This window comes from Rattus rattus, chromosome 1 (genome assembly GCF_011064425.1).
Source record: "Rattus rattus isolate New Zealand chromosome 1, Rrattus_CSIRO_v1, whole genome shotgun sequence".
In the NCBI taxonomy this organism is placed as follows: domain Eukaryota; kingdom Metazoa; phylum Chordata; class Mammalia; order Rodentia; family Muridae; genus Rattus; species Rattus rattus.
In genome coordinates this window covers 163,851,636-163,876,104 of record NC_046154.1, presented here as the reverse complement: position 1 = coordinate 163,876,104, position 24,469 = coordinate 163,851,636, and the positions used below count along the sequence as shown (strand labels likewise).

The 24,469-nt window shown below is 46.0% G+C and overlaps 1 protein-coding gene across 1 annotated transcript in view; it reads left to right on the top strand.

Moving 5' to 3' along the window:
* The first annotated feature begins 7,605 nt into the window (after positions 1–7,605).
* The window catches only part of Tcp11l2 (t-complex 11 like 2), a 34,903-nt gene continuing 18,039 nt past the window's right edge, over positions 7,606–24,469 (top strand). Inside the window, exons 1-6 of the mRNA XM_032910463.1 lie at positions 7,606–7,739; positions 15,675–15,841; positions 17,957–18,092; positions 20,430–20,550; positions 21,837–22,057; positions 24,038–24,174. Coding sequence (XP_032766354.1) covers positions 15,685–15,841; positions 17,957–18,092; positions 20,430–20,550; positions 21,837–22,057; positions 24,038–24,174 — 772 coding nt within the window. The 5' untranslated portion in view covers positions 7,606–7,739; positions 15,675–15,684. The remainder of the gene's footprint in view (positions 7,740–15,674; positions 15,842–17,956; positions 18,093–20,429; positions 20,551–21,836; positions 22,058–24,037; positions 24,175–24,469) is intronic.

The following is a 24,469-nucleotide window of genomic DNA, read 5'->3' as shown; positions in this document are numbered from 1 at the left end:
AGGCTGACCACCATTTTTGCTTCTGTGAAAACCTCGCTTGCTGCTTCACTCTGCCTTGTAGTTTTAGAGTATAAAATGACCTGGGGCTGACACCTTTCAGGAGCCTCTCATTGGGGTCAGAATGATCGTTTCAGAAAGATTCCTGCCACAATGTTCTGTATACAGGAATGTAATCCCAACTGTGACGCTTACGGTTACAGAGACATAATCAGACCAGTGGCTCAGGGGGTGAGGGGCTTTGGCGGCTAATTAAGAGTAAAGCCACTGGGGTGAAGCCTTTGTGAGTGAATTCGGGTGGCAGAAAGAGATCACTGGGAGCATTTTGTGTGTTTGACCTTGCCCTTGAAGAAACGTGAACTAAAATAAGCCTCCTTTGTAACCCATCCAGTCTGTGGTGTGATGTTACTGGAAACAGAAAATAGACTAAAGTAGCAAATTGTGCCCTGGGTCCATCCCTAATGTTACCTGACACCTGTGAAGATAAGGACAGTGAGTGTTGAAACCTGGTTATGAATTTGGAGTGTAAAACCCTCACCCTATCCCTCCATACCGCACTTCCTTCTAATTGGGTTTGTTCGTTGAGGAAAAAAAAAACCTGATTATCTATGCTTATACATTTTTAAAAAGTCATTCATAAATTTTACATGCACGCTCTTTTCCAATAAAGAGTTGGGCTTGAAGTCTAAGATTTGCTCGTAACTGGGCCCCAGCACACAGTTTATATGCCATCTGCTGAGGGAAGCTAAGGCTGCAGTCCCCTGTCTGAGTTCACTGTGAAAACACTGACCAAAATCGACTTGGGAAGACAAGGATTTATTTAGCTTATATACTTGGATTGCAGTCCACCATGGAGGGGAGTGAGGGCAGAAACCTGGAGGCAGAAACTGAAGCAGACGCCCTGAGGAACGTTGTTTCTTGGCTCTTTTCCTGGATCACTGTTAATTACCTTCCTTATACCTCACAGGACACCTACTCAGGGACAACACTGACCCACACAGGCTGGGCCCTCCCACGTCAGCCATCAATCAAGAAAATGTGTCCAGCACTTCCTTGTTTGAGGCTCCGTCTTCTAAGGTAACTCTATGGAGTCTGTGACTAGTAGGCCAAAAACAAAACAAAACGGTACAAAACTCAAGTTCAAATCTAGCCTGGGCTCCAGAATGAGTCCAAAGGCAACACAGACAATTTGGTGACACCCTGTCTCAAAGTAGAAAATGGAAGGAGAGAGCCAGGTACCCAGGTCAGATGTACAACACAAACCAGCAGATACGAGGTCTAGATTGCAGTCCCTACGACTGAGAAAGAAAGAAAGAGAGAGAGAGAGGGAGAGAGAGAGAGAGAGAGAAGAAAGAGAGAAAGAAAGAAAGAAAGAGAAGAGAGAAAGAAAGAGAGAGAGAGAGAGAGAGAAAGAGAGAGAGAAAGAAAGAAAGAAAGAGAGAAAGGAAGAAAGAGAGAAAGGAAGAAAGAGAGAGAGAAAGAGAGAGAGAAAGAAAGAAAGAGAAAGAAAGAAAGAGAAAGAGAAGAAAGAAAGAAAGAGAGAGAGAAAGAGAAAGAAAGAAAGAGAGAAAGAGAGAGAAAGAAAGGAAGAGAGAGAAAGAAAGAGAGACAGAAAGAAAGAAAGAAAGAAAGAAAGAACAAAGAAAAACCATTTGTACACCTGTGTTGTATCCTGTTGTGTGAAACAATGTTAAGGCATAAATTATTCCTCCGTGAACCATTCAGAAGTGCCTTGTATGGCTCTTTAACCTCGAGTTTCTCAAAGCAAAATTTAGTTCCTTTTCTTTCTCTACTTCATACGTACACACACGCACATAATACATACGTGCATACATATGTATATGGGTGCCTTATGTGTATACGTGTACATGTGAGAGCACACAGGCAGTCTCCTCTTGTAGGCTGGTTAAGAACATCCCATTCTCTTTGCTTTCCTGCGAGGCATGGTCACCCAGGTACCTGGGCCAGATACTCTGCCAAGTCATGGAATGCGGTCATAAATATTTCAAGCCCTTAGTTGGCATGGTGGCTGTGTGCTGTTTTCATGTCACCACGGAAACGTGATGGTCAAGAGGTAAAGCTCTCTCTGCATGTGACACTGCACACGAGTGTTTACGTGTGCGCCTCTGTGGAGGAGCCATGCAGTGAGTCCTTCTGGTTTCTATTTTTGATGTGCCAGCTTGGTGAGTCACCACCGCCGAGAATGTTTTTGTTCAGTCATAAGCCCTCACTGTCCTAGTGCGATGGCTCCTCTCCGGGGTCAGGAACTCTGGGAAGAGCTACTGTGAAAGGGGGCTGAAGGGTCAGGGCTCTTCAGAACTGGTAGAATTACTGAAGTAGCATAATTATTGAGCCACCTGTGGACCACCTGCAACTGTGTTTCAAATGCTTTATACCCGTCTGTGGGAAAGGGTACTTACCCAGTTTACCATCAAAGACATGAGGGCAAAGGATGCTTGAAAGGAAACACCATGTAGTAAGAGAGGCCTTCAAGTCAACATCCTAAAAGAATAAGGATCAATGATCCCCCCCACCCCCCACCCCACCACGTATAAAGAACTTTTAGCATGCTATACAGAGGGACCTTTGGCAAATCCCTTCCTTTATATGGAAAGCTCCGTTCGTTTATGTGACTTTCAGAGATGGGAAAGCCATCATTTGTACCGTATGTCTCTAGTCAGGTAGGTTGGGAACTCGGAATGATAAGACTAGCATTGTACTAGCATTGGGTTCTGTGAATGAACACGCACCCATTGAAAACAACATGAACTGTCTAGATGTGTAGCAGCGCAAACTGGAGCTCTCCCCGACCGCCTTGACCAAGGCACTCCTCATCGATCAGGTTTCTTCCATTCTTTTTGGCCGTGTTTCAAAAGTACTTGGGCAGGGTGTACCCAGGAGGGAGGAAACCCTCTCTGGCATAAATGGCAACACCTTGCAATTGCTGCTCTGTAACTTGTGTTTGGGAGTTAAATGCTATCCTGAGACTCACATTTCTCCATGTTTCCCTTCTGTCTTCCAGGTTTTACAACTTATTTTCGAAGCTTTTGGGCACTGTTGGATATTTGATTTAAAAACTGAGGGCCTATATGTTGACTCACAAAAGCATTTAGAAAACAATTTCCCGGGTTAGGCCAGAGGCCCGCAGGAGATGAATATCCTGGTGAGGAAAACAAGCCAAGCATCCCTCCTGGCACCTCCCATTGGTTTTCCTTGGCCCCGCCCACTTCCGAAGCTGCTGGCCAAGGCACTCTCTTGGCTTTGCTTCTCATTCTTTTGAGCCCCATAGGAGAGCCACGTTGTCCAGGTAAGTGGAAAGACGGTGGTGGCGGGGACGAGGAAATCTCTGAAACTGTTGGTGTTTTCAGTATTTGTCAGGGTCAGGAGCGGGCTGTGTTTAAATGTGAGGGGAGATACACTGGGTCGGAAAAGTGACTTTGTGCGCATTCGGTCCAGCGGAATCCAGAGAAAACTGATCAAGGTATTCAGTTCAAAGTTATGAATGGTTGGCAACTTAAACCTACCTAATCTTCAAAGCCAAAGGAAAAATATCAATATTTTGGGAAATGAGAAATAAGGTAAAGGTAATTTAAAAACAATTTTTTAGAGCATGTTTAGGTTCATAACAGATTTGAACAGAAGGCGTGTGATTGAGGTTTGAGCACTCAATGCCTTATTCTCTAGTGCCTGTATTAGTCAGATTGCCTCCTTCCCCCTGCCTGCAGTAGCTTGTCCCCTCAGTTACTGACTTGTTCCCAGCCCCCTCTCTAGTGCCTTAAGATGGATACGAAATCTGATTCCATTTAGCTTTTCTTCGTCTCTCAATGGAGTCATATCTTATATAGGTCTATAAAAGGGAAGACATAAGGCCAAGATACTATATATTTTGTATAGTCAAAATTCTTCTTAGAAATTGATTTAATGAGCTATTATAAAATCTGAGATGCTGAAATAATAGACTAGCATAAGGGAGTAGATTGAAGGTCTTCCTGGACCACAGAACAAGTTCAAGACCAGCCTGGAAACCTTAGCAAGGCCCTGTATCAAAAACAATCAATCAATCAATCAATCAATCAGGTCTGGGAATACAGATGAGTGGTAGAGCACTTGCCTAACACGAAATCAAGACCCCAAGCTCAATCCACAGCACTGGAAAACAAAACCAAACCTAGACTCAGACTCTCTGTGGTGAGACCAGGACCAGCTACATGATTTGTGGGGTTCAACGCAAAATGAAAATGCAGGGATCCCTTTGTTCAGAAAGTATTAAGAAATGTCAAGATAACAGCAATGGGACATTAAACCAAGCAGGGCTGGTGGTAGTGATGGAGGTGGTGGTGCTGGTATGATTGCTAGTAGAGCCTTTTGCAAATGCATAAATAGGTCTTAAGGAACTGAGGAAAATGAGAAGCTTTGAAGTCAGGTCAACCCAGGCAGGAGGAGCTTCCCAGCCCCAGCAGAGGAAGACAGAAACACTGACAGTGTTTCCTCATTCTTTGGGGCTTCTACCGCCCCTCCCACCCCCACAAGCTGTGAGTGTGATACAGCTGTATTGGGGTCCCCTTTAATTGACCCAAGATGCAACTCCATCAGCAAATTGGTTGACAAGAGTTGTAGGCCTATTTATTACAATGCTAGGTTTTGGATTTTTTTTTTGGTTTGTTTTTTCCTCCAAGAATTCATTGTAACTTAGAACTCAGATGTCAAGGGTTCTGGACTTAAGAGTTTATTCATGGCTTCCCTCTCCTAGCAACATTAAAAACAAAACAAAAAACAACTCACAAAGTGGACCCCACCACCACCACCAAAAAGGGTGTGAGGACTAAAACTTTTCAGAGGTATAAAAAAGGAAATATGTGAATTCATGCAAAAAGTTTGACCCTGTCTTAGCTGGCATTTTGGGTTTTTTGCCAATGATATCAGATAAAAATTTGTGATTTCTAAAACAAAGTGTACTTTAAGGGAAAACAAGCCTATTACCACCAGCCTTTCCAATGATTCAAAGCAGGCAATTTACAAATACTAGGCACAAAGCTGGGTGTCATGGTACCTGCTTGTAAGCACAGCACGTGGGGTGCTTGTAAACACAGTACTCCAGAGGCCCGAGGAAGAAATATCAAACGTTTGTGGCCAGCCCAGGATACATAGCGAGGCCCTGTCTCAAATAAACAGATACAACTCCCACACGAGATGCAATAATAAGATTTCTTCAACTAAAGAATTTAATTTTACTAAAGTGGTTTTCTTTTCAGATATTGGCCCCCCAGAAAGTCATACACATTACCTAAGCAGTGAGGACTTTATCTTATGGTTTGATCTGTGTGGCACGGACGTGACACAAAGCTTTTGGGGGCTGGGGGTGGGGTAAGAGAATCTCCTATCTAACAGCACAACCCAGGCAGAGAGCAGTTGGTCAGAGACTCTCCGATGGGCTTTCGAATAAGAAGTTATTTAAAGGAAAGCAGTAGAAGACTTGTTTCCTGCATCTTCTGTCTTCATGGCTTGGCTCTCCAAGCCTCTACCTCTTCCATGCCCCTTGGAGAATCTCACAGGGCAACAAGCTGCAAATGGGCTCATCTGCTTCGAGGGAAATGGCTCCTTTGTGTTTGCGAGGGGGACGTATTTGAGCGTTTAAAAAGAAGTGTCAAAATGAGTTCGTCACCCCGGGTGACTGGACAACTGTGCTGACTTATGCTCACCTGCTCCTAGCTGATGACACAACACGACTCTTAGCAGGCTAATAAGACGCTTGCACAGCATACACTGTTTTCATGTGTCATTGTTACATGGCCACCAGGAATGTAGAAATATTTTTAGTTAATCTTTTCGCTGTGGAGGCTTGTAGGGCGGGTTGGGTGGTGGCAGTGATCTGGCAAGCCTTGAGACTGGAGGCTTTTGACATCTGTTTATCCCAACGAGTGACATAAATAACAGGTTTGTGGGATAAGGCCTAGGTGACAGTGGCACTTTCTCTTTAAGTCTCTTGATCTGTATCAGGTTGTATATTTTACCATTTTTTTTTTCGGAGCTGAGGACTGAACCCAGCAAGCGCTCTACCACTGAGCTAAATCCCCAACCCCTTACCATTTTTTTAAAAAAAGATTAATTTTATCATTGATGTGAGTGTACCTCTCGGGGGGGGAGTGTACATGTGTGTACATGTGCTTATTATGAGTGTGTGTGCATGTGTGTGTGCAGGGGGTCCAGGAGACAGCATTGCATTCCTTAGGGCTAGACTTACAAGTGTTTGTGAGCCACTCAATGTGGATGCCGAGATCCAAATTACCTGTGGTCTTCGTGATAGAGCAGCAACTCTTAGCGGTCATGGTTCCAGCTTTAGGTTATGTAATTTCTAGAGCGGCAGATACAAATCGCTAGGTAGCTTTGTTCAGAACAAATTTCAGTAGCTAACACTGAGCATCTGAGACTGCTTTAGTTCCATTCCAGTCCCGCTGAACAAGAGCTCCTGGATAGATAAATGCTAGGGACTGGGTTATAACCTCAGACAAGCCCACGTTGTACAATTGTATTTCTACCTTGCTTTAAACTATTGTCTGCTTTTGGGAAAATCCTTTCTAGAATGATGGTAGACAATTTGCCTCCACAATCCGATATCATTTTAGCCCTAAACAGAAATATTTCTGCTTATATGAAATTCACTTACTTTTTTTGTATGAAGTAACCCATAAGGAATACCAATTTGCAACTGGCCAAAAAAAAAAAAAAAAGTGGTTCTGTCTCTTTATGCCCAGAAGCAAGCTCACAAGTTATGCTTAGTAAGCCTGACCACACAAGAGCCCCTCCCAGCACTTATTTACATTAACTCTGGTTGAAACTTCTCCCCAAGATAAGTGCTGCCAATGAACCCTTAGAAGAAGCAAAACTCTTTATCTTTGCACCCAGGCGAAGCCTTCAGAGAGCTTCAGTAGGTGTGGCTCCCAGAAGCCAATCATCCAATTCAAGGGGCAAATCAGGACCGTGTTTACAGGAAAATGTTGACACGTGTGGATGACGCGGTTAGCCGCCGATGTGCGTGGGACAGCGGGTTTGGAACGTTGTTGGCTCGCTTGGCCCCGTGTGTGTGGCCAGTGTGAAGGTGGGCATCTAGTATTTTTATATTATTGCCGCGAGCCGACTACCAGCAGTTTGTCCGCAGAGCTGGAGTTAGTCCGTTTGACCCCATCTGGTAAACTGAAAGAAACAGGATTGGGGGCGTCACCCTCTGCACTTAGGCCCCGCCCTTACACAGCCGGGCCCCGCCCCCGAACGCTTTAGGCCCTAGAGCAGCCCTAGCGCTCCCGGCCCTAGGTTGCCCCAATTCCGTGTTTACTCCTTTCCCCGCCCCTGGCAGGCATGGACCGTACCACTACTGAGCATGGGGGAGCCTATCTATCTTCTTGTGTCCAAATGGCTTTCAGTGCGAGCCTTCTTCAGCCTTCACGATAGAAACCTGAGGAGAACCTTTTTTGGTAGACAGACTGTGCGAGAGTTTAGGGATCCCGTCAGAGTTGTCCTGGATTCTGGCGCCGCGGCGCCATAGTCCCCTCCAGTTCCTTCCCGGATAGTCTCGCCCAAGGAGTACCTCTGGGCCCTTTAAATACCGCGTGCGGTTGCGGGAGGGCTCCAGAGTTGACAGACTGCTGAATCTCTCGGTGCCTGTGACCCTGGGTGAGGGGGCTATACGCAGAGCCCCGCGACCCCGGCCACCTAGTCTTCCTCGAGTCTCTGCGCGGGATCCGGGGGTGCGTACCCATCCCAGGGGAGGGGCCGTGGGATCTGAAGGGACCGCGTCTCCTCGGGGTAACGGGAGGGCTCCTGTTACCCTCCGAAGTCAGGACATTTGACCTCCGAGTCAAGGCCTGAAGTGGGGCACGGTGGCGGTGGTGGCCCAGGCTCTGCGGGGCCGCTTGGCCGTGATGACAACCCTTTGGGTGCGTGCCAGCGACTGTGCTCTCGGGCGCGAGACGGACTGGGCTCCCCGTACGACCAGATCCCGGATCCCTCCGCCCTGGAGGAGTGGGATTGAGCCGCGGCCCGGCCCGGCCGCGGCCTGTGTTTGGGTCTTGTTGCCTGGTTTCTCGAGAGCAGGCTTCTGTCCCGGCAGTCCCCTCCCCCAAACGTTTGTTTTGACAGGAAACGTGGTGCTGCTGGAGGGAGGGGCGAGCAGAGAACGTGGGCGAGCGGGCGGGACTCCTGGGACTTCCGTTGGATTTGACTGTCCAGGAGGCCAGCTCAGGTCACATCTGGGTTCTTCTCAAGGATGGCTTTCCGTTCAGGGAGGCGCCACAAAACATAGCAACGAGATTCGGTGGCACGTGGATGACACAGTTATGTGTTTACGTTAGTACTGAGGAAAAACTTCCATTAAATGAGCGATTTCACACTGTTTCCCTTCTAAAATGCGTTTATTAGACTGGGAATGTAGTTTTGTGGTAGAGCACTTGACAGGACTGTAGGTTCTGTCCGCCCCCAACCACAAGAAGCCCAAATCATGTGTTTAAACCCACAAATCCAGCCAACGAAGAAGCGTTTGTTAGACTACCGTTACAAGCCGAGTAGAAACACTTCAGAGAGGTTCCAGTATGAACGAAATGAAATACACTCTTTCATCGTTGTCTTGGTACCTTAACGGTAAACCAGGCAACTTGTCCTTGTCCCTTAGAGGGCTGCTTAGCACTCGTGGTGTTCAACTCTCAGATCTTCGTTGTCCTACCTTCCAACTGACAACGAGGTTCTTCTGATAATGAGGTTCTTATGCTGGTTCCTGGGTTAGGAGCCCCCGCCCCCACCCCAGCCCCATCTAGCCCCCACCCTTTTTTCCTACCCTCACGGATTTCATACATTGCTCCACTTGAAGTGACCCAGAGCTGAAGGGCCCTGGAGTGTGCAGCACAGGTTGTTAAACTAGGCGGCAGGGATGTGGGGATCAATGCTTTCTAGGACAAAGAGTGCCTAGAAATCTTTCCCGATGCTGTAATGGCACAGGGAGCATAGGCATCTGCCTTTTAGACAGTGGCTGGCTTGTTGGCTTTTGTCTGGCTCTCTGCTCACTATGACTTGATGAGGAGCAGTATTGTTCTCTCTGTACTATGGCTTTTGCTTTACTCTAGGCTGGTGCTAAAGCAGTGTTTGATGGACTATAGAAATTTTCTAGCACCTGTGATTTTTTTTTTCCATCAGAGCTCAGTCTTGCCTTTGACTGCTCCCCTCCTTCCATCCTGTGACTTTGGTAAAGTCTTGGAAGGGGGAGGGTATCCACCAAATGCTTCTTGCCATCTCATTTTCCCCACAACCTAGCATTAACTTGGTGGATCTCATTCCCCAGGCCATGTTGGATAACCTGAACAATTTACTGCCAGATGTGTTTGACTGCTAGCTGTAAGCAGTTAGCAGGGCGTAAGGAATGGCCTTCTAATAGAGGACTTTGGTCACTGGCATGGGGTGGTCGAGTGCTATTTTGTTGAATGCTCTCCTTCAGCAATGTCCTTCACGGTATAGTGCACGGTATAGTGTCCCAGGGTAAGGTCATCTTGCTCCCACATGTGCAAGTGTCCACGTGATGACGGACAGATCAATTTGGAATGGAAAGAATGATTAGCAACACACTGGGCTCCAGCCATCCTGACTACCATGCACGGGCTTCAGGGCTACAGCCTGCTGCCTGGCTTTTGAGTTGAGCCTCTGCACTGCTGTAAACCTTCGGGGAGAGTAATGCCGACTCTCTGATCCCTGGGTTCTTATTTTAAACAGAATAACACCTACCTGACACAGTTGTATTGCAGCTTTGAGGAAATAAATGATCTGAAGCCCTTACAGAGTGTATTACTGAGACCACGATAAATGAACGCTCCATAACTGTTGCTTCTAGTTGCTACTTTTTTGTGTCATTGAGTGTCAGAAGAGTACAGTGATACAAGAAACAGTGTTCTTTAGGCTCCTGGGACTTGAGGCTTTGCTAACCTTGGAATTGTGTTGAGATAGGCACTGGAGACTGGAGAAGGGAACGCTTCCTACATGCATTTTAAAAGTTACTGGGAAGGCAGAGATAAAGACAGTTAAACTACTATATTGAGTGCCTGCTTAATGAGCAATGTGATACAGGCAGAACAGATCGGAAACTCTAGCTGTTTCCTGAGTAGACTCGGGGCCAAATTTGTTCATGTAAGGATATTCATTGGGTCCCTGTCTGTCCTGGGCGGTGGTCTGAACTCTTGGTGGCTAATTTCCATGAGGCCCATGGGGGCGTCAGGCACGAGTACCTTGAAATTTGTCATTTCCATTTGGGAATGTACTGTCATAAGTGGGGTGGTTGGCATGGCTGCTAATCCCCCAAAAGTCTGCTGTGTGCAGAGCCTGGGGGACCTTATCAACTACAGTTAGAAGTTGTGGTGAGGATAAGAATGAAAGATGAACTCGTGGCCTCATACTCTTCCATAGCTGCATTGATTGGTTCTTCAGTACAGAACCCTCGTGACCTAAGCCTCTTTAAGTAGGCCTCATCCCCCAATACTGTCAAACTGGGGGTATCGTTTCTGGGTCCTCTGCAAGAAGAGTAAGTGTCCCTAATCGACAAGCCATTTCTCTAGCCCTATGTCATTACATCTAAGGTAGGATTCAAGCTTCCAAGTTCTTTGTATAAAGCTACCCATTGTGGCCCTGTTAACATAGCCACAGGCTAGACACTTAGACTGACTGCTCTCTTCTGGAGAAGTTTCATCTACTGGCCTCCAGCCCTGACTCCATAGTTCCACTAGGTATTGTCCTTCTACAACTTTCTGTCTAGATTCCAGGGTGTTTAGTATATCCTATGAAGTCAAGGTGAAGGTCACCATGGTCTCACAGATCTTACATTCTGTGAGATTCTGCAGAATTAACAGCATCTGGACTTGGGCAACACTTAGAGTTTGTATCTGTTGTTTGACAAGACTTTTCCTGGGAAGACACAACACCCCCAGAATAGGAAACCCATAACAGACTTAACTATAGATACCATCAGAGTCCAACTTGGTAAGCCATGAGTTTGTTTGTTTGTTTGGTTGTTTGGTTGGTTGGTTTTTGATAGTACTTAAAAGCAAATGGGTGAGGGGTGGCTTACAGGAACAGAGATGACTCAAAGACAGCTGCATCACCAAAACCCGCCCCAGATGGGTGACGGCTCACAAAGCTGGGGCATGCTGCATAACCTGCAGGCAGCTTTGAACCCAGGCTGTCCCATTCCAGAAAATCAGACCTAGAGGTGCATTTGGTCCAAGGTCTGTTTTTGCAAATCAATCAATCAGTCAATCAAGGCAGGAAGCTATGGGATGCACATCTATGTTATGTCCACAATAACAGGACCTTATCAACTACAGTCAAAATCTGGGGGATCTTTACAGTCCTCACCAGTACAGGGCTATTTAGAGGAAGTTTTCTGTAGAGAGGAAATAAGATGCAGAGTCAAATATAAACTGAAGAATCACGAGCAAATTAAAAGCCGATGTCCATGCTCTCTGTGTGTCGGGACAGCTGTCTGGCTCTCTGCATCCCTTCCTTGTCTCTAAAATGTTAGCAGTAAACTTCCATTATGCATCCACATATTTATTCAACAGTACATCTCTACCTGCTGAACTCCACTTATTGCCCGGAGAAGGAATGGCATAATGCCATATGTTACAAAAGAATGGAAGGATACGTAAAAACAATCCAGTTTCTTTAAATAATGACCCAGTGTAGTAATATTGGAAGCTCCGCTTAGAGGTATCTTCTGTCTTTACCTTCGACCAGTGAGTCCTCAGGTTGGATGAATGTGGTGTTCCTGCAGGATTGCTTGATTTACCTATATTGTTTTGTTGACCAGCTAGGCAGATGCACATTTGTCCATATGAAAGGCATTGTGCTTCTTTAAAAACAATTGTTATCAGCAGACTAAGCATCTAATAGTTGAAGCAGTCCAGTTACCCTCAATGCCTTTTGGGTCAAGTTGATTTGTCCCCAGTTGACTCGTGTGGAAATTGAAGACTAGGGAAGGACAGCGAAGGCACCTGCAGACCATTTACACCGGGACAGGCCATTGGATTTGGGGTTTCATAGTTCAGACGAGTGTGTGAGTTCTGTCTTACGGTCAGTGCCAGTCTTCCTTGTTTTTCTGTAGGGAAACGTGATTTTGTTATCTTTGTTGATAACAATTGTTTTCCTGGTTTAACGCCCAAGGTGATTTGACAAAGGAAAGCACATAATAGCCATGTCCTGTTGTCTCTGTGGCAGCCACTGCCCCAAGCAACCCTTTCCTTAACTAAGTGAAATCTCACGCCAGCTCTACTAGTTAGGCATTCTTGGTACACCCGTAGAAGAAATAGACGATCTCTTAAGGCAGTAATGAGTGCCTTGCTCCAAAGACAAGCTTCTGCTGGGATGCAGTGAATCACAGCTGTGACGTGGGTGCCTTTGCCAGCTGAAGAGCATCTAAGCAGCGTGACACTTTTTAGTTGTCTGTTACAGCCTCATGCCTCAGATCCCACCTCCAGTGACATGTTGACACACAACTTAATCCACACAGTTAAACATGCTTACTGTACATGCATGTTTTCTCAGAATACCTTATGATGTCTCATGGATCCCTTGTCTGCCTTGGAGGAGCATCTTAGCAATTTCCCACAGAAAGGATGTGTAATTAACCCACTTCTCTGCCACCCACCCCCTACAGAATGCAGCTGTGCGTGAAGTCCCAGAGTTAGCTGGTGACATACTGGGCCTCAGACCCTGGGCTCTAGCTCTTGACCATTTTTTTCTTTTCTTTTCTTTTTTTTTTTTTTTTTTGCACTTGGTTCCCTTTCTGTGTAATTAAGCAACCTACCAAATGTGCTATCCAGCTGGAATATCAAAAGAAATGCACAGTTATAACTATTAAAGCACTTGATAAATTCCCACAGATGAGCGCTTTTATTTGCTTTTACTTGGAAAATGCGTGTTGGTGTAAGCCCCACTGCGGTAGAGAAAGAGCAGGAATCAGTCAGGAGCGACAAGGCCTGGGGATTTGGAATTTAAATCAGATAAACCAGGCATAGACGGTAATGTCTCTGCTCCAGGCTTTCGCTCGGCAGCAGCAGGCTGTGATTATGTAGGGCTGTCAGTTTACAGATGTTCTAGTTGAAGCTGTACCAAGTGGGATTCAATGACTGTGATTCAGCTGACACTGAGGACTTGTTGTGAACTTGGTACGGATGCTAGACAAGGCAGTGTCTGCCTTCTTCAGGAGATTCAGAAATAGTCACTGGAAGAAGACAGCCACAAACGCCTCCTTGTGGGTGTGAACACACATGTCCATATCGAGGGTCTGCTTTATCAGTCCCTAGTTCCTCGAGACAGGGTCTCCCACTAACCAGGAACTAGGTTGGAGGCCAGCCAGCCCTAGAAACCTTTCTATCCTTCTCCACGGTCATGGGATTGCAGGAACATGCAACTGTGCTGGGGACTTGACCTCAGGTCCTTCGTTGAACCATCTCCTTACTCTAGTGCAAGTCTTTTTGTAGAGAAGGAAGAGATGTGTGACGGCTGTACTGAGAGGAGGAAGCTGATGATGGAGGATAGAGGGAGGCTTCTGGGGGCGAGGCATTTTCAGGCAGTGCCTGCAGTGGGAAGTGAATTGCTGCAGCTCACTTTCTCCTAGCGAGTTCTGCCCACCAGTGGACTGTGCTGCTAGGCGCTTCCTAAGTCCAAACCAAACCACACTCCCAGAGCGCTGCAGTAAACACTCAGGACAAAACTACCTTTCATGCATAAGAGGAAGCTGTCTTGCTACTGAAGAGCCAAGAGCTCAGGACTGTTTTGTAGCCCATGTCCATGTTGTTGGCTTTGGGATTGTAAGATAGGGTGAGTGCTTCCAAGTGGCGGGTCCCTCCTACTCCTTGCCCCACCATCTGCAGAAGGAGTTAACAATTCTCTGTTTAGTCAGGTTTTGGCTTGGGCAAAGGTGCACCTTTGCGAGTGTCAGGACTGAAGTTGATCGAGACCATGTAGAGATGTCCTTGGACTGTCGTCCCCACCACCACCACCCCATGGCGCAGGTTTGCTCTTGTCCCCACTAGCTCCCAAAAGGTGCAGCCTGCCCTATATCTTACAGTGATGTCTGGATCTCCCCTGTCAGTACCTTTTAGTTCTGATCCATCCCCTGTTTTTCTTGTGCTTGTCAGAAAATCCTTGTTTCTGCTTCTTACATCTCTAGCATCTGGTGCACACGGTTTTAAGTAACTGGATTTGAGAATAGGGTCATGTCTGTTTTGTGCAGCTACTTTTCCCAGTGCCTGATGTGCAGTAGGTATTCTGTAAATGTTAACAGATTCATTAAAAAAAAATGTGGAGACATTCCCAGTCATATTATGCATTGCTAAAGAGTTTCCTCTGTTTCGGCCCTTGTGAAAGTACCCCATCCCTCCCTGCAGGGAGTTCCCTCATTCCTCTGTCTCCATCCAGGGTTGGAGGGGTCTCCTTTGAGCAAATTTGGCTTTTGCAGTCAGCTGATAGCTACGTTCATAGCAAAGCCAATTTCCTCACAGCCCTGACTGGTGCTCTCGGGCCCAGGCCTGGCATTCATGTGCCTTGGTCTTTCTAAATTGTGCCAGGCATGACTTCTTCCCTGGGATGCTATGTAATGTCCCAGAGAAAGCACTTGCCTTTAGAGTCCAGGGACCGGCGCCATGGTGCAGTGAGTCTCCTTGTCCCTCCGAGTATGCATCAGAACCCTATGGTCCTCGGTGCTCAGCAAGTCTTCGTCTTCATGCTTCGATAGTTCATATGAAAATGGGGAGCTAGTCTTGACGACCCGCAACATCTCATTGGCCTTTGCTGCCCGAGACAGGCTCACAGACGTACCAAGAGTTTGAGTTTGAACGTCCTTAATGTTTTTTAAACTTCCATCCTCTAGCTATGTCCTGTGTTTGTGTGTTCACGTCTGTGCATGCCACCAGCACTTGGGGGAGGTCAGAGGACAGTGTGTGGAACTAGTTTTCTCCTGTCATAGCAGGGTTGAATTCAGGTCATTGGCTTGGCACCTAGTGCCCTTACCCACCGAGCCATCTCACCAGCTGAACTTACTTCCTTTCAAACAAAGCAGTAAGAGCAGTTACTACAGTTGATGCTGTGATGAGGTTAATCCTCTTCAGTCTTCACAAAGCTGTGGAAGTTCAGTCTGGGAGCCCAGTTTCCCCCATGGAGTCAGGTGGTTAAGTGACTTCTCCAGAACAGAATAGAGTCTGACTGAGGAGCCCACTAGAGCTTCGTCACAGCAACCTAGGAGAGCCTGTTTGTGCACGGTGTACATTTCAGAAGGGTCTGCTATCACCTAGCGCTGCTCCACATTTCCCCTGAATATGGCTTCAACACGCCTTTTGTGGAAGGCAATCTGGGTGATTTTGCAAAAGTCTTGCTCAGGGTTCTAGAAGGGTGAGGTAATTTGTTAGGGACAATTCCCACCTAGATTGTCACAGCTTTGGGCATTATTATCCATGCTGGAAAAAGCACATTGGAAGCAGGTGTAGTAGGTATCCCAGAATGATGTTGATTCAGGGTCTCTCTGTCTGTGCAGGTTCTCTCTGTGTGTCTCTCCTCTCTCTCTCTCTCTCTCTCCTCTCCTCTCTCTCTCTCTCTCTCTCTCTCTCTCTCTCTCTCTCTCTCTCTCTCTCCCCCACCCATCCATCCCCAAGGTGATAAAGGATGCCTTTCAACGGCGAGAAGCAATATGTGAACGAGGACCAGCAGAGTGACTCGGAGTCTTCTCGCTTCTCTGAAAGTATGGCTTCCCTCAGTGACTACGGGTGTTCCAGACAGAGCTTCACCAGCGATTCCTCCAGCAAATCCAGCTCTCCTGCCTGTAAGCAACGGGAGCAAGGTGGGGTTGGCTGGGTGTTGGCTCTGTGTGCAATGGCTTTGAAAACTCAGCAGTGCTGTGAGCAAATCACACACTTCCCCGTCCTTTCTAGATGCATCAGAATGGCGTGTCAGAGGCACTGTGGTAGTCTTGGTGTGTTCCTAGGGATAAGTTTGTAACCTCTCATTGTATTTTGAGCCTTGTCTCTAACCTGTTTGGTTTGAGCATGGATCTAAAACCCCCTCCCCTAGCCCTATCTGTCTTGTCTCCTAAGTGGTAGAAACACCCCTTCTTGTGCATTGGTCCTTCTTGTTTCACATGGAAGGAAATTTTGCCTTGCCGGAAGGGTGGGCAGGAAGTGTAATAATCTGAAGAGGGCTTGTCTGCTGATTTCAGTGTTGTGCAAATCCCACTCAGATGAACCCACAGGGAGAATTACTCCACTGTGGGTTGTGAGAAAGCTAGAAGAGTGGCCGGCACTTACTTACTTACTAACTTAATTATTTTATTGATTGATTGATTGATTGATTGATTGTCTGTGGACACAGATGTTTCAAGTAGGTAGTTTTTGTGTGGTTTTTTTGTTTTTTGTTTTTTTTTTTCCTCCTTTCCACAAAATTTCACTCTGCAGCCCAGGCTGGTTTTAAACCTGTGGCAGTTTCCTCCTCAGCCCCTGGAGGGCTGCAGTTGGAGGTGTGAACCACTATGCCTGGTTGTGCCGTTTGTTTGTTTGTTTGTTTTTTAAGTTTTGAATCAGCATTTTGTCTTAAAAGTCCATAACATCTTAAACTGGCAAAGCTAAGGTAGGAAAAGCACCTGATGTTAGTAAGATCAGATGCCCACTTCAGCGGTTCTGTTGATTTAGATGTTTTTGTTTCCATGTTTAAGATTCGGGAGACCTGTGGTATAGAGGAAAGAGGGGATTGCCTGCAGTGTCACTTTGCCAAACCTGCACCCTTCTCATTGGATGCTTGCCCTTAGCATTGTAACCAAAACATGCTAGACTGTTTCCTAAACACTGGCCTTATGACCACTACTGCATCATGAAGTAAATGGACCGACACTTACCTACTGACTTGTCATTGGATAGCCAGTTTCCATCTTGTTTTGCCTGTTTATAGATGGGGTTATGGTACCTAGGCATGCTGAAGAAGGCCTTGCCAACCCCCAGCATCATCTGCCTTTCTCAACTTACTTCCCCTTGGCACCTTCTCCCCTAAAACAAGCGAGGCATTGCCTGTTGTGCCGTTCTTTGAGGTCATGATTTCTAATTAACCGAAGCTGAGATTTTTCTAACAGTGGTTTTGTAAGCTTGATTAATTAGAACAATTTCTTACAATGATATCTAGAAATAACTCAAATTCTTTACAGATGTCCTACTGAGTACGTAATGCAGCAGCCTCTCAAATATGTTGTTTGCTTTAATCATGTACTGAGTTTCTAGTATGTTCTTTGCTTAAATCACCCAGTGGTGGTGGCACAGTACTTGGGCAGCAGAAGCAGGTGGATCTCTGAGTTCAAGGCTAGTGAGTTCCAGGACACCCGGGGATATGCAGAGGATCCCAGTCTTAGAAAAAAAACGAATAATAAAATAAAACAGTCGGGTTGGGGATTTAGCTCAGTGGTAGAGCGCTTGCCTACCAAGCGCAAGGCCCTGGGTTCGGTCCCCAGCTCCGAAAAAAAGAAAAAAGAAGAAAATAAAACAGTCTTAATCACCTCAGAGTGAACCTATAAGGGCTCCATATGTGTCAGTGAAGTCAAGTAACACATGGCGGAAATCGGAATGGGATTTCAGCTTTTACTACTCTGCCTATAGAGGAAGTATCTGGCCTTATGTATCTATCAATCTACTGTTTGTACTGTTTAACGCAGATAGGGACATATGGATAAGCACTGAGAAGTTACAACCAGCCCATGTCTTAGGAGCATTTGAAAATTCGATATCAAATGTGGCGACTGAAGCTTCAGAAGGAGTGATGACATATTTGAAATCGTTACCAAGCCCACTCTTTTAAAAGTGTGCGTCCTTTATACAACCCTGAGATTGGCGGGTGTATGGGCCTGACAACACTGGGAGGCTTTGGGTGACTGCGATAGCTGACGTCATTTTTCTTTCAGCAACAAGCCCTCCCCGGGGCATAATGTTCGATGACGTGATGGCTGCAGCAAAGAACTTATCAGACATGACTCTGGCTCACGAAATAGCTGTAAACGAGAACTTTCAGCTGAGGCCAAATGCTCTCCCAGAGAACAGGTAACCTAGAGGCCTGTGGCGTGTATGTTGTGCATTCTGTCTGTCTGTCTTCCCTGAGTGTGTGTGTGTGTGCGTGCGTATCTGTGCATCATGTTTCCTGGAAGTTCGTGTACAGTATCCATAGAGCATACATGTTATTTAGCTCTCCTGCAAGGTCTTCTTCTTGCTGACTAAAAAGTTCTCTAGGGACATTTATCCAGAGTATTTAGAACTCAGTTTATACGTCACTTTCTGAGAAGAGTTGTCTTGATGTCCAAGACTGCAATTACCTCCTCACTGTAGTCTCCACCAACTCCTTATTGTCAAAAAATATACTTTTTAAAATGTTTATATATGTGGGTATTTTGCATAGATATACATATATAATATATGCATATAAATACCATATACATATATAATATATGTATTTTGTATGTATGTCTATGTCCTGCATGTGTGCCTATTGCTATAAGAGGAGATGTAGGTCGGCTCCCCAGGAGCTGGAGTTTTAGACAGTTGAGAGCCTCCATGTGGGTTTTGGGAATCAAACCTTGATCCTCTGGAAGAGCAACAAGTGTTCTTAACTACGGAGCCATCTCTCCAACCTTGGAATTTATACCTTTGAAAGTTTAGTTGACACATTTTTATTAGCTTTGTCTTTAGGGGAACCCTGGTGAAATTAGGTTTCTGACCTATAGCAGGAGTGCTTATAGATGGTTTGGTTGACTGCCCTGCCTTACCACTGTCCTCACGCTTCTCCCGAAAATCAAGAAAGTAAAACATAGACTTCAGCTTCTGTACAAACATAAACACAAGCACTGGTGTTCTTTAGGGAGCTATGAGTTGCTTGCCTCGTTTCTTCTTGGCCCATTCCAGTCAGGTAAGTGTAGCCTGTACAGTCAGGAGTCCAGGGATGTTTGTCATTGTCCTAAAGCTGTCTGGGAGAGGGTATTTCACTCACAGAGGTCTTCCTAGCCACCAGCATAAGCTTCAGTATTTAAAGCTGACTATGGTGTGCTGTTACAGGGACTTCTTTAACTCACGTTCCACAGAAAGCTTAATTTTCATCTCTCATGGCGCTACTGCGTAATAGGAGAGAGACTCGGCTGCTAATTGTTAGCTCACTCAGTAGGCATTCATTGACTGCTTACTAAATGGCAGGCACGAAGTGGTTACGAGAATGCCTGAGAGATGTGTTGCTAGCAAAAGAGGCTCCTTGGTAGTTACAGTGCAGGAAGATACATGATTTTCTAAGTTTGGTGTCATCTCAGTGAGTTCCGTTGGGACCACAGAGATGTCTCGGGTTCCTGCTACCACGCCTGACAGCCTGAGTTAACATGAGTTTGAGCCTCGGACCGCATATGCTGGAAGGAAGGAGAGAATCAGCTTCTGGGAAGTGTTCTCTGACTTCATGAAATGCCTCGTGTGTGTGTGTGTGTGTGTGTGTGTGTGTGTGTGTGTGTGTGTGTGTGTGTGTGTGTGTGTGTGTGTGAGAGAGAGACAGAGACAGAGACAGAGACAGAGACAGAGACAGAGACAGAGACAGAGAGATCAAACAGCTCTGCGGGAATGTATTGACTTAGACCTGGAGCAAAGCAGTACTTTCCTGGGAGCTCTTCTGGGAAGCCTACTGTTTCTGCAGTTTAATCCTGGCTAACTTTAAATGGGATTCCTGAGTAGAAGATGGCAGTCATGCAAAGGCATGTGTCCTTGGACCAACCTGTCTGTCCCTTGTCATAAAACTTCAACTGTTAAAGAAAGAGCACTGCTGTTGTTACCTTATCCCCAAAATATAGATCTGTATTGAAGATCATCTACTAAATGACAGATCTTCTTAGGACAGAAGTTTCTGAAGTTACTGAAAAATATGCTATGGAAACCTTTTAGAGTTTAGGGGGGAAACAACATAAATCTGTAAATTAGAAAAATATTTTATATGGTGCAGATTGGGTATTTTTAATATTTATATTTAGTGTGTGTAGGTGTATGTATGAGTATGTCTGTGTATGTATGTATGGGTGTGTGTATAGGTGTATGCACTAAGGCCACACGAGGGCGTCTGGCTCCTTGGAGCTGAGTTCCAGGCGTGTGGAACACCGCCCGTCTTGTTAAGGAGATTCTGATGTCTGGCTTCCGGTCCTCGTGATTGCATAAGTGCTCGCTCGCAACCACTAAGCCATGTCTCCAGCCCACTGTTCTTTACTGTGTGCTCATTACAAGAAAAATATGCTAAAAGATTAATCATGGGCCTAAGGGTAAGATATGTTCTGGGTTTTTAAAAGTGCATTTTCTAAGAAATCTGTTGTGAACATGCATCTCATGATGCTCTTTTTAAAATAGTCCATTTTGTTGCTGTAGCCTTGCTGGTCAAGTGAAGCGTGTTGTTCACCAGGCCTTCTGGGATGTCTTGGAAGCAGATCTCAGTGCTGAGCCTCCCCAGTATGAATACGCCATCAAACTGTTTGAAGAAATCAGAGAGGCAAGTCGTGGATGCTTACACCATTGCCTTAACTCCCTGGGGTCAACGTAATAATGGGTGCCCGAAATAAATAGCTTATAAACAGTAGACTTTCCTCACACTCAGAAACAGAGACGCCTGAGCCCAAGGCATCAGATTTGCTGCCTCGTGAAGGCCTAGTTCACAGAGTCCTTACATGGCAGAGACAGGCAGAGGAACCCTCTGCAGTCTCTTCCAGAAAGGCATGAGCCCATTCATGACGGCTCTGCTCTCGTGACCTAATTACCTCTAAGAATTGGGTTTCAGCATACGAGTGTGTGTGTGTGTGTGTGTGTGTGTGTGTGTGTGTGTGTGTGTCACACGCATGCACCCACAATTACACTGTAGCGATTATGTTTCCTCTCCCAAAGACTTTGATATCTTAGTGTCTTCACTATCTTAGATGCCTGAGTAGTCAGTTCCCAGTAGATTCCTCTGTGCACTTTGTCTAGCCAGGTAGAATCTAGGAAAACAAAGCAGCAGACAGAGCTCAGGCCAGTGCTTTGAGTACAAAATAAGACCTCAAAGTTAGACCTGGGTTAGTGATGGGCTCACCCTCTGAAAATGTCGGTGTCTTGAGCCTTTACAGGGTAGATCTGAGAGCTAAATGAGATGGGATGGCTCTTTTCAGGGACATTTACAAGACTTGCTCTTTAGCGTGCCCGGCAGGATTATTGTTAGGTATGTAGTGCTCTAACTTGCCCAGGTCAGAAGAATTTGATTTGAAACTGTCAGGTCAGAGTCCGAGCTCTTTTGTTCCCCAGCCATTACCATGTATGTGAGCTTGCAGTCTACTGTATTAAGAGTACTCAGTTAAGGGGTTAGGGATTTAGCTCAGTGGTAGAGCGCTAGCCTAGCAAGCGCAAGGCCCTGGGTTTGGTCCCCAGCTCCGAAAAAAAAAAAAAAAAAAAAGAGTACTCAGTTAAGCACTGGCTGGTGTAGTATATGTGAGCAACGTATTCTTTGTAGACTTCACGTGGGAAGTTGGGGGGGAGGGGTCATCTGCTGCTGAGTATTTTTGGAGCCGTGATGGGCAGCCTCCCTGAAGGCTTTCGGAAGTGTCTGGGTTCTGCTTCCTTGCCAGTTGTTTTCCTTCTGAAACGTCAGTCGTTCAACACAGCCAACTGAACTTTGTTCTCAAGGTTGAGACACTGCTGCCTCTGATGTTCTTCAGGCAGAGGCCTGGCTTGTGGCGCTGGGGACCATGCGGTGTGGTCAGGGAGCATTTCCTCTGTGACGGGGCTGCTGACTCTTCTTTCCCTGTGCAGATTCTCCTCTCCTTTCTCACTCCTGGCGGGAACAGGCTTCACAGCCAGATCTGTGAGGTTCTGGACATCGATCTCATTAGGCAGCAGGCCGAGCACAGTGCTGTTGATATCCAAGGTCTGGCCAACTATGTCATCAGCACGATGGGAAAGATATGTGCTCCTGTGAGAGACGAAGACATCAGAGAGCTGAAAGCTACTACCAACATCGTGGAGATGCTGAGGTTAGCCCTTTTGCTGTGTGCATTTTCTTAGTGTCTCGGAATTCTTTCACGATACCTGAGAGTAACAGGAAGTGCAGATGAACTGGCCTTCCAGAGGAGCTTGTGACGCCAAGGGGAAAAACAAAAACCAGGAGCCAGTCAGTATGTCTGAGGTCGAGAGCAGCACTAATCTGTGAACATAAACATAAATATTCAGAAGGAAGCGTGACATGCACATTTTTAGCTAAACAATAACAGTAGTTTCCCCCATAGCCTATGACCTCCCAAGTCATGATTTTTGACTTAACGTAGAGTACCAGGTGTGTATTCCGTCCGGTGAAGCAGGCCTTAAGTCCAATCAGAAGGTAGTTGGTTGGTTACCCCATAAACAGTCATGCCACTGTTGTCCAGCAGGTCTGTATTGTAGCATACAGGGTTCACAGCTAGATTAAGTCACTGATGTTTTCTCCCAGCAGCCTGGCTAGCACCTTCTGACACTGTGTACCCTAACAGCCAGGGGAAGCCACCATCTCCGTTCTAGCTTGATTTCTCTGTGTCTGACAATCAAAGTATATAGAATCTTTAGCAGTAGAGTCTTACTGTCCAATACTGGTGGACACCCAAGAGCAGTATTGTTTTGGGGGGAATTTTGAGCCTCTCTGGGGAACAACTCAGAGGGAGATATCCCATTCCTGACAATAGGATTTTTGCTTAAAGACCCATGTCTTCTAAGAGCAGTATCACCTGCTCATATAGTGTTTCTTCATTACAAGCTTTAAAACCATGGGGGCTCCTTGGTTAGTGTGTACAGCAGTGGGTTATTGTGTGGATCTTTAATACATCATTTTCTCTGTTACACACCCTGCTTCCTTCCCTTTTAAACCTTTCACACATCACACTTCTTCCTCCTCAACTCTCTTGGTCTACATGTTTTGCTGTCTCACCCTCCTAAGACCATCTTCAACCTCCCGGCTTTTTTCTTGTTTCTTGACCCTTACAGACACCTGTACAACAGGAATGCATAAATCTGAAAAGTCTAAACTAGGATCATCCCATGAGCAAACATGACAATTGTCTTTCTGGATCTGAGTCAGGTTGCTCAGTAGAATGCTTTCTCATTTCACGCATCTTCTTGTACACTTCATAATTGCATTTTAAAATTCTTGAATAAAATGCCAGCGTTTCTCAACCTGTGGATCATAACCCCGTTGGGGTCAGATGACCCTTTTACAGTGTCTCCCTACGACCATCAGAAAATACAGAGATTTGCGTTATGATTCATAACAATAGCAAAATGAAGTAGCAATGGAGATAAGCTTAAGGTTGGGGTCATCACAGGGGAGGAACTGTATTAAAAGGCCTCATCATTAGGAAGGTTGAGGACTGCTGTCTAAGTAGACTGCATTTTCTTACCTGCTCATTAGTTGGTAGATCTCTAGGTTGGCTGCACTTCCTGGCTGTTCTGTGTAGAGCAGTGATGAACACGAGTGCTCCCGAGCCTCTGTCTTCATTGTCCCCCTTCTCTTCATCACACCCTTCCAGGGGGGATGTTCTCTTCTTTTGGTTCTGAGAAACAGAGGCACAGAGAGGTTGAGGAATTGTGCGTGGCCACAGTTCTGATCCCCAGAAAAACTGAATCTGATCACTGCTCAGTCTGAAAAGCAGCTTCCACTTACTGTCCCACCGCCCTCCCCGTCCTTTCATTTACTGAGGTGTTTTTCTTCTTTCTGCAGTGGTAGAGTCCTATGCACTGTTTTCAGGCTCGTTAGAATCCCAGTAGGTTATTGGGGGTGGGCGAGCTGCTGGTGCTATCAATATTTGCCACAGTAGATGCTGGTGCAGTGTCTGGAGGAGACACTTGGAATACACGTGTGTAAACTTCCTTGAAAAATGACTGTAGACACCCCAGACCCCTCAAAGGTTTATCCAGCCTGTGACACATAGGTAGTTGTCAGTTTCGATGTAACTTCTTAACCACTTCTTTGTTTCGATTCTAATTAGACAAATCTTCCGTGTCTTGGACCTCATGAGAATGGACATGACGAATTTCGTCATTAGGAATATTAGACCGCACATCCAGCACCATTTGGTGGAATACGAGAGAAACAAATTCCAGGAAGTTTTAGAAGAAACTCCAAGTATGTATAATATGATGTGTGCTAATGTCCAACTTGGTTCAAAATGAGGTCCTGTAACTTCTGCCTGTGCGTGCGTGTTACTAAAGCCAAAGTTCTTGACTTTCCTGTTCAATATATCTGCACCCGCTTCAAAGTTGACTTCGCAGACTTGCTGTGGATTGTCTCAGGAAGCGTGCCGAGCACGTGTTAGTCTTCCATCTGCTCCAAGTATCTGAGAGACTCTTGGGAAGGCAAGATGAGCAAGCGTGCGCTGTCAGATGCACTATTGTGGAGCCACAGGAACCGGACAGGAGCT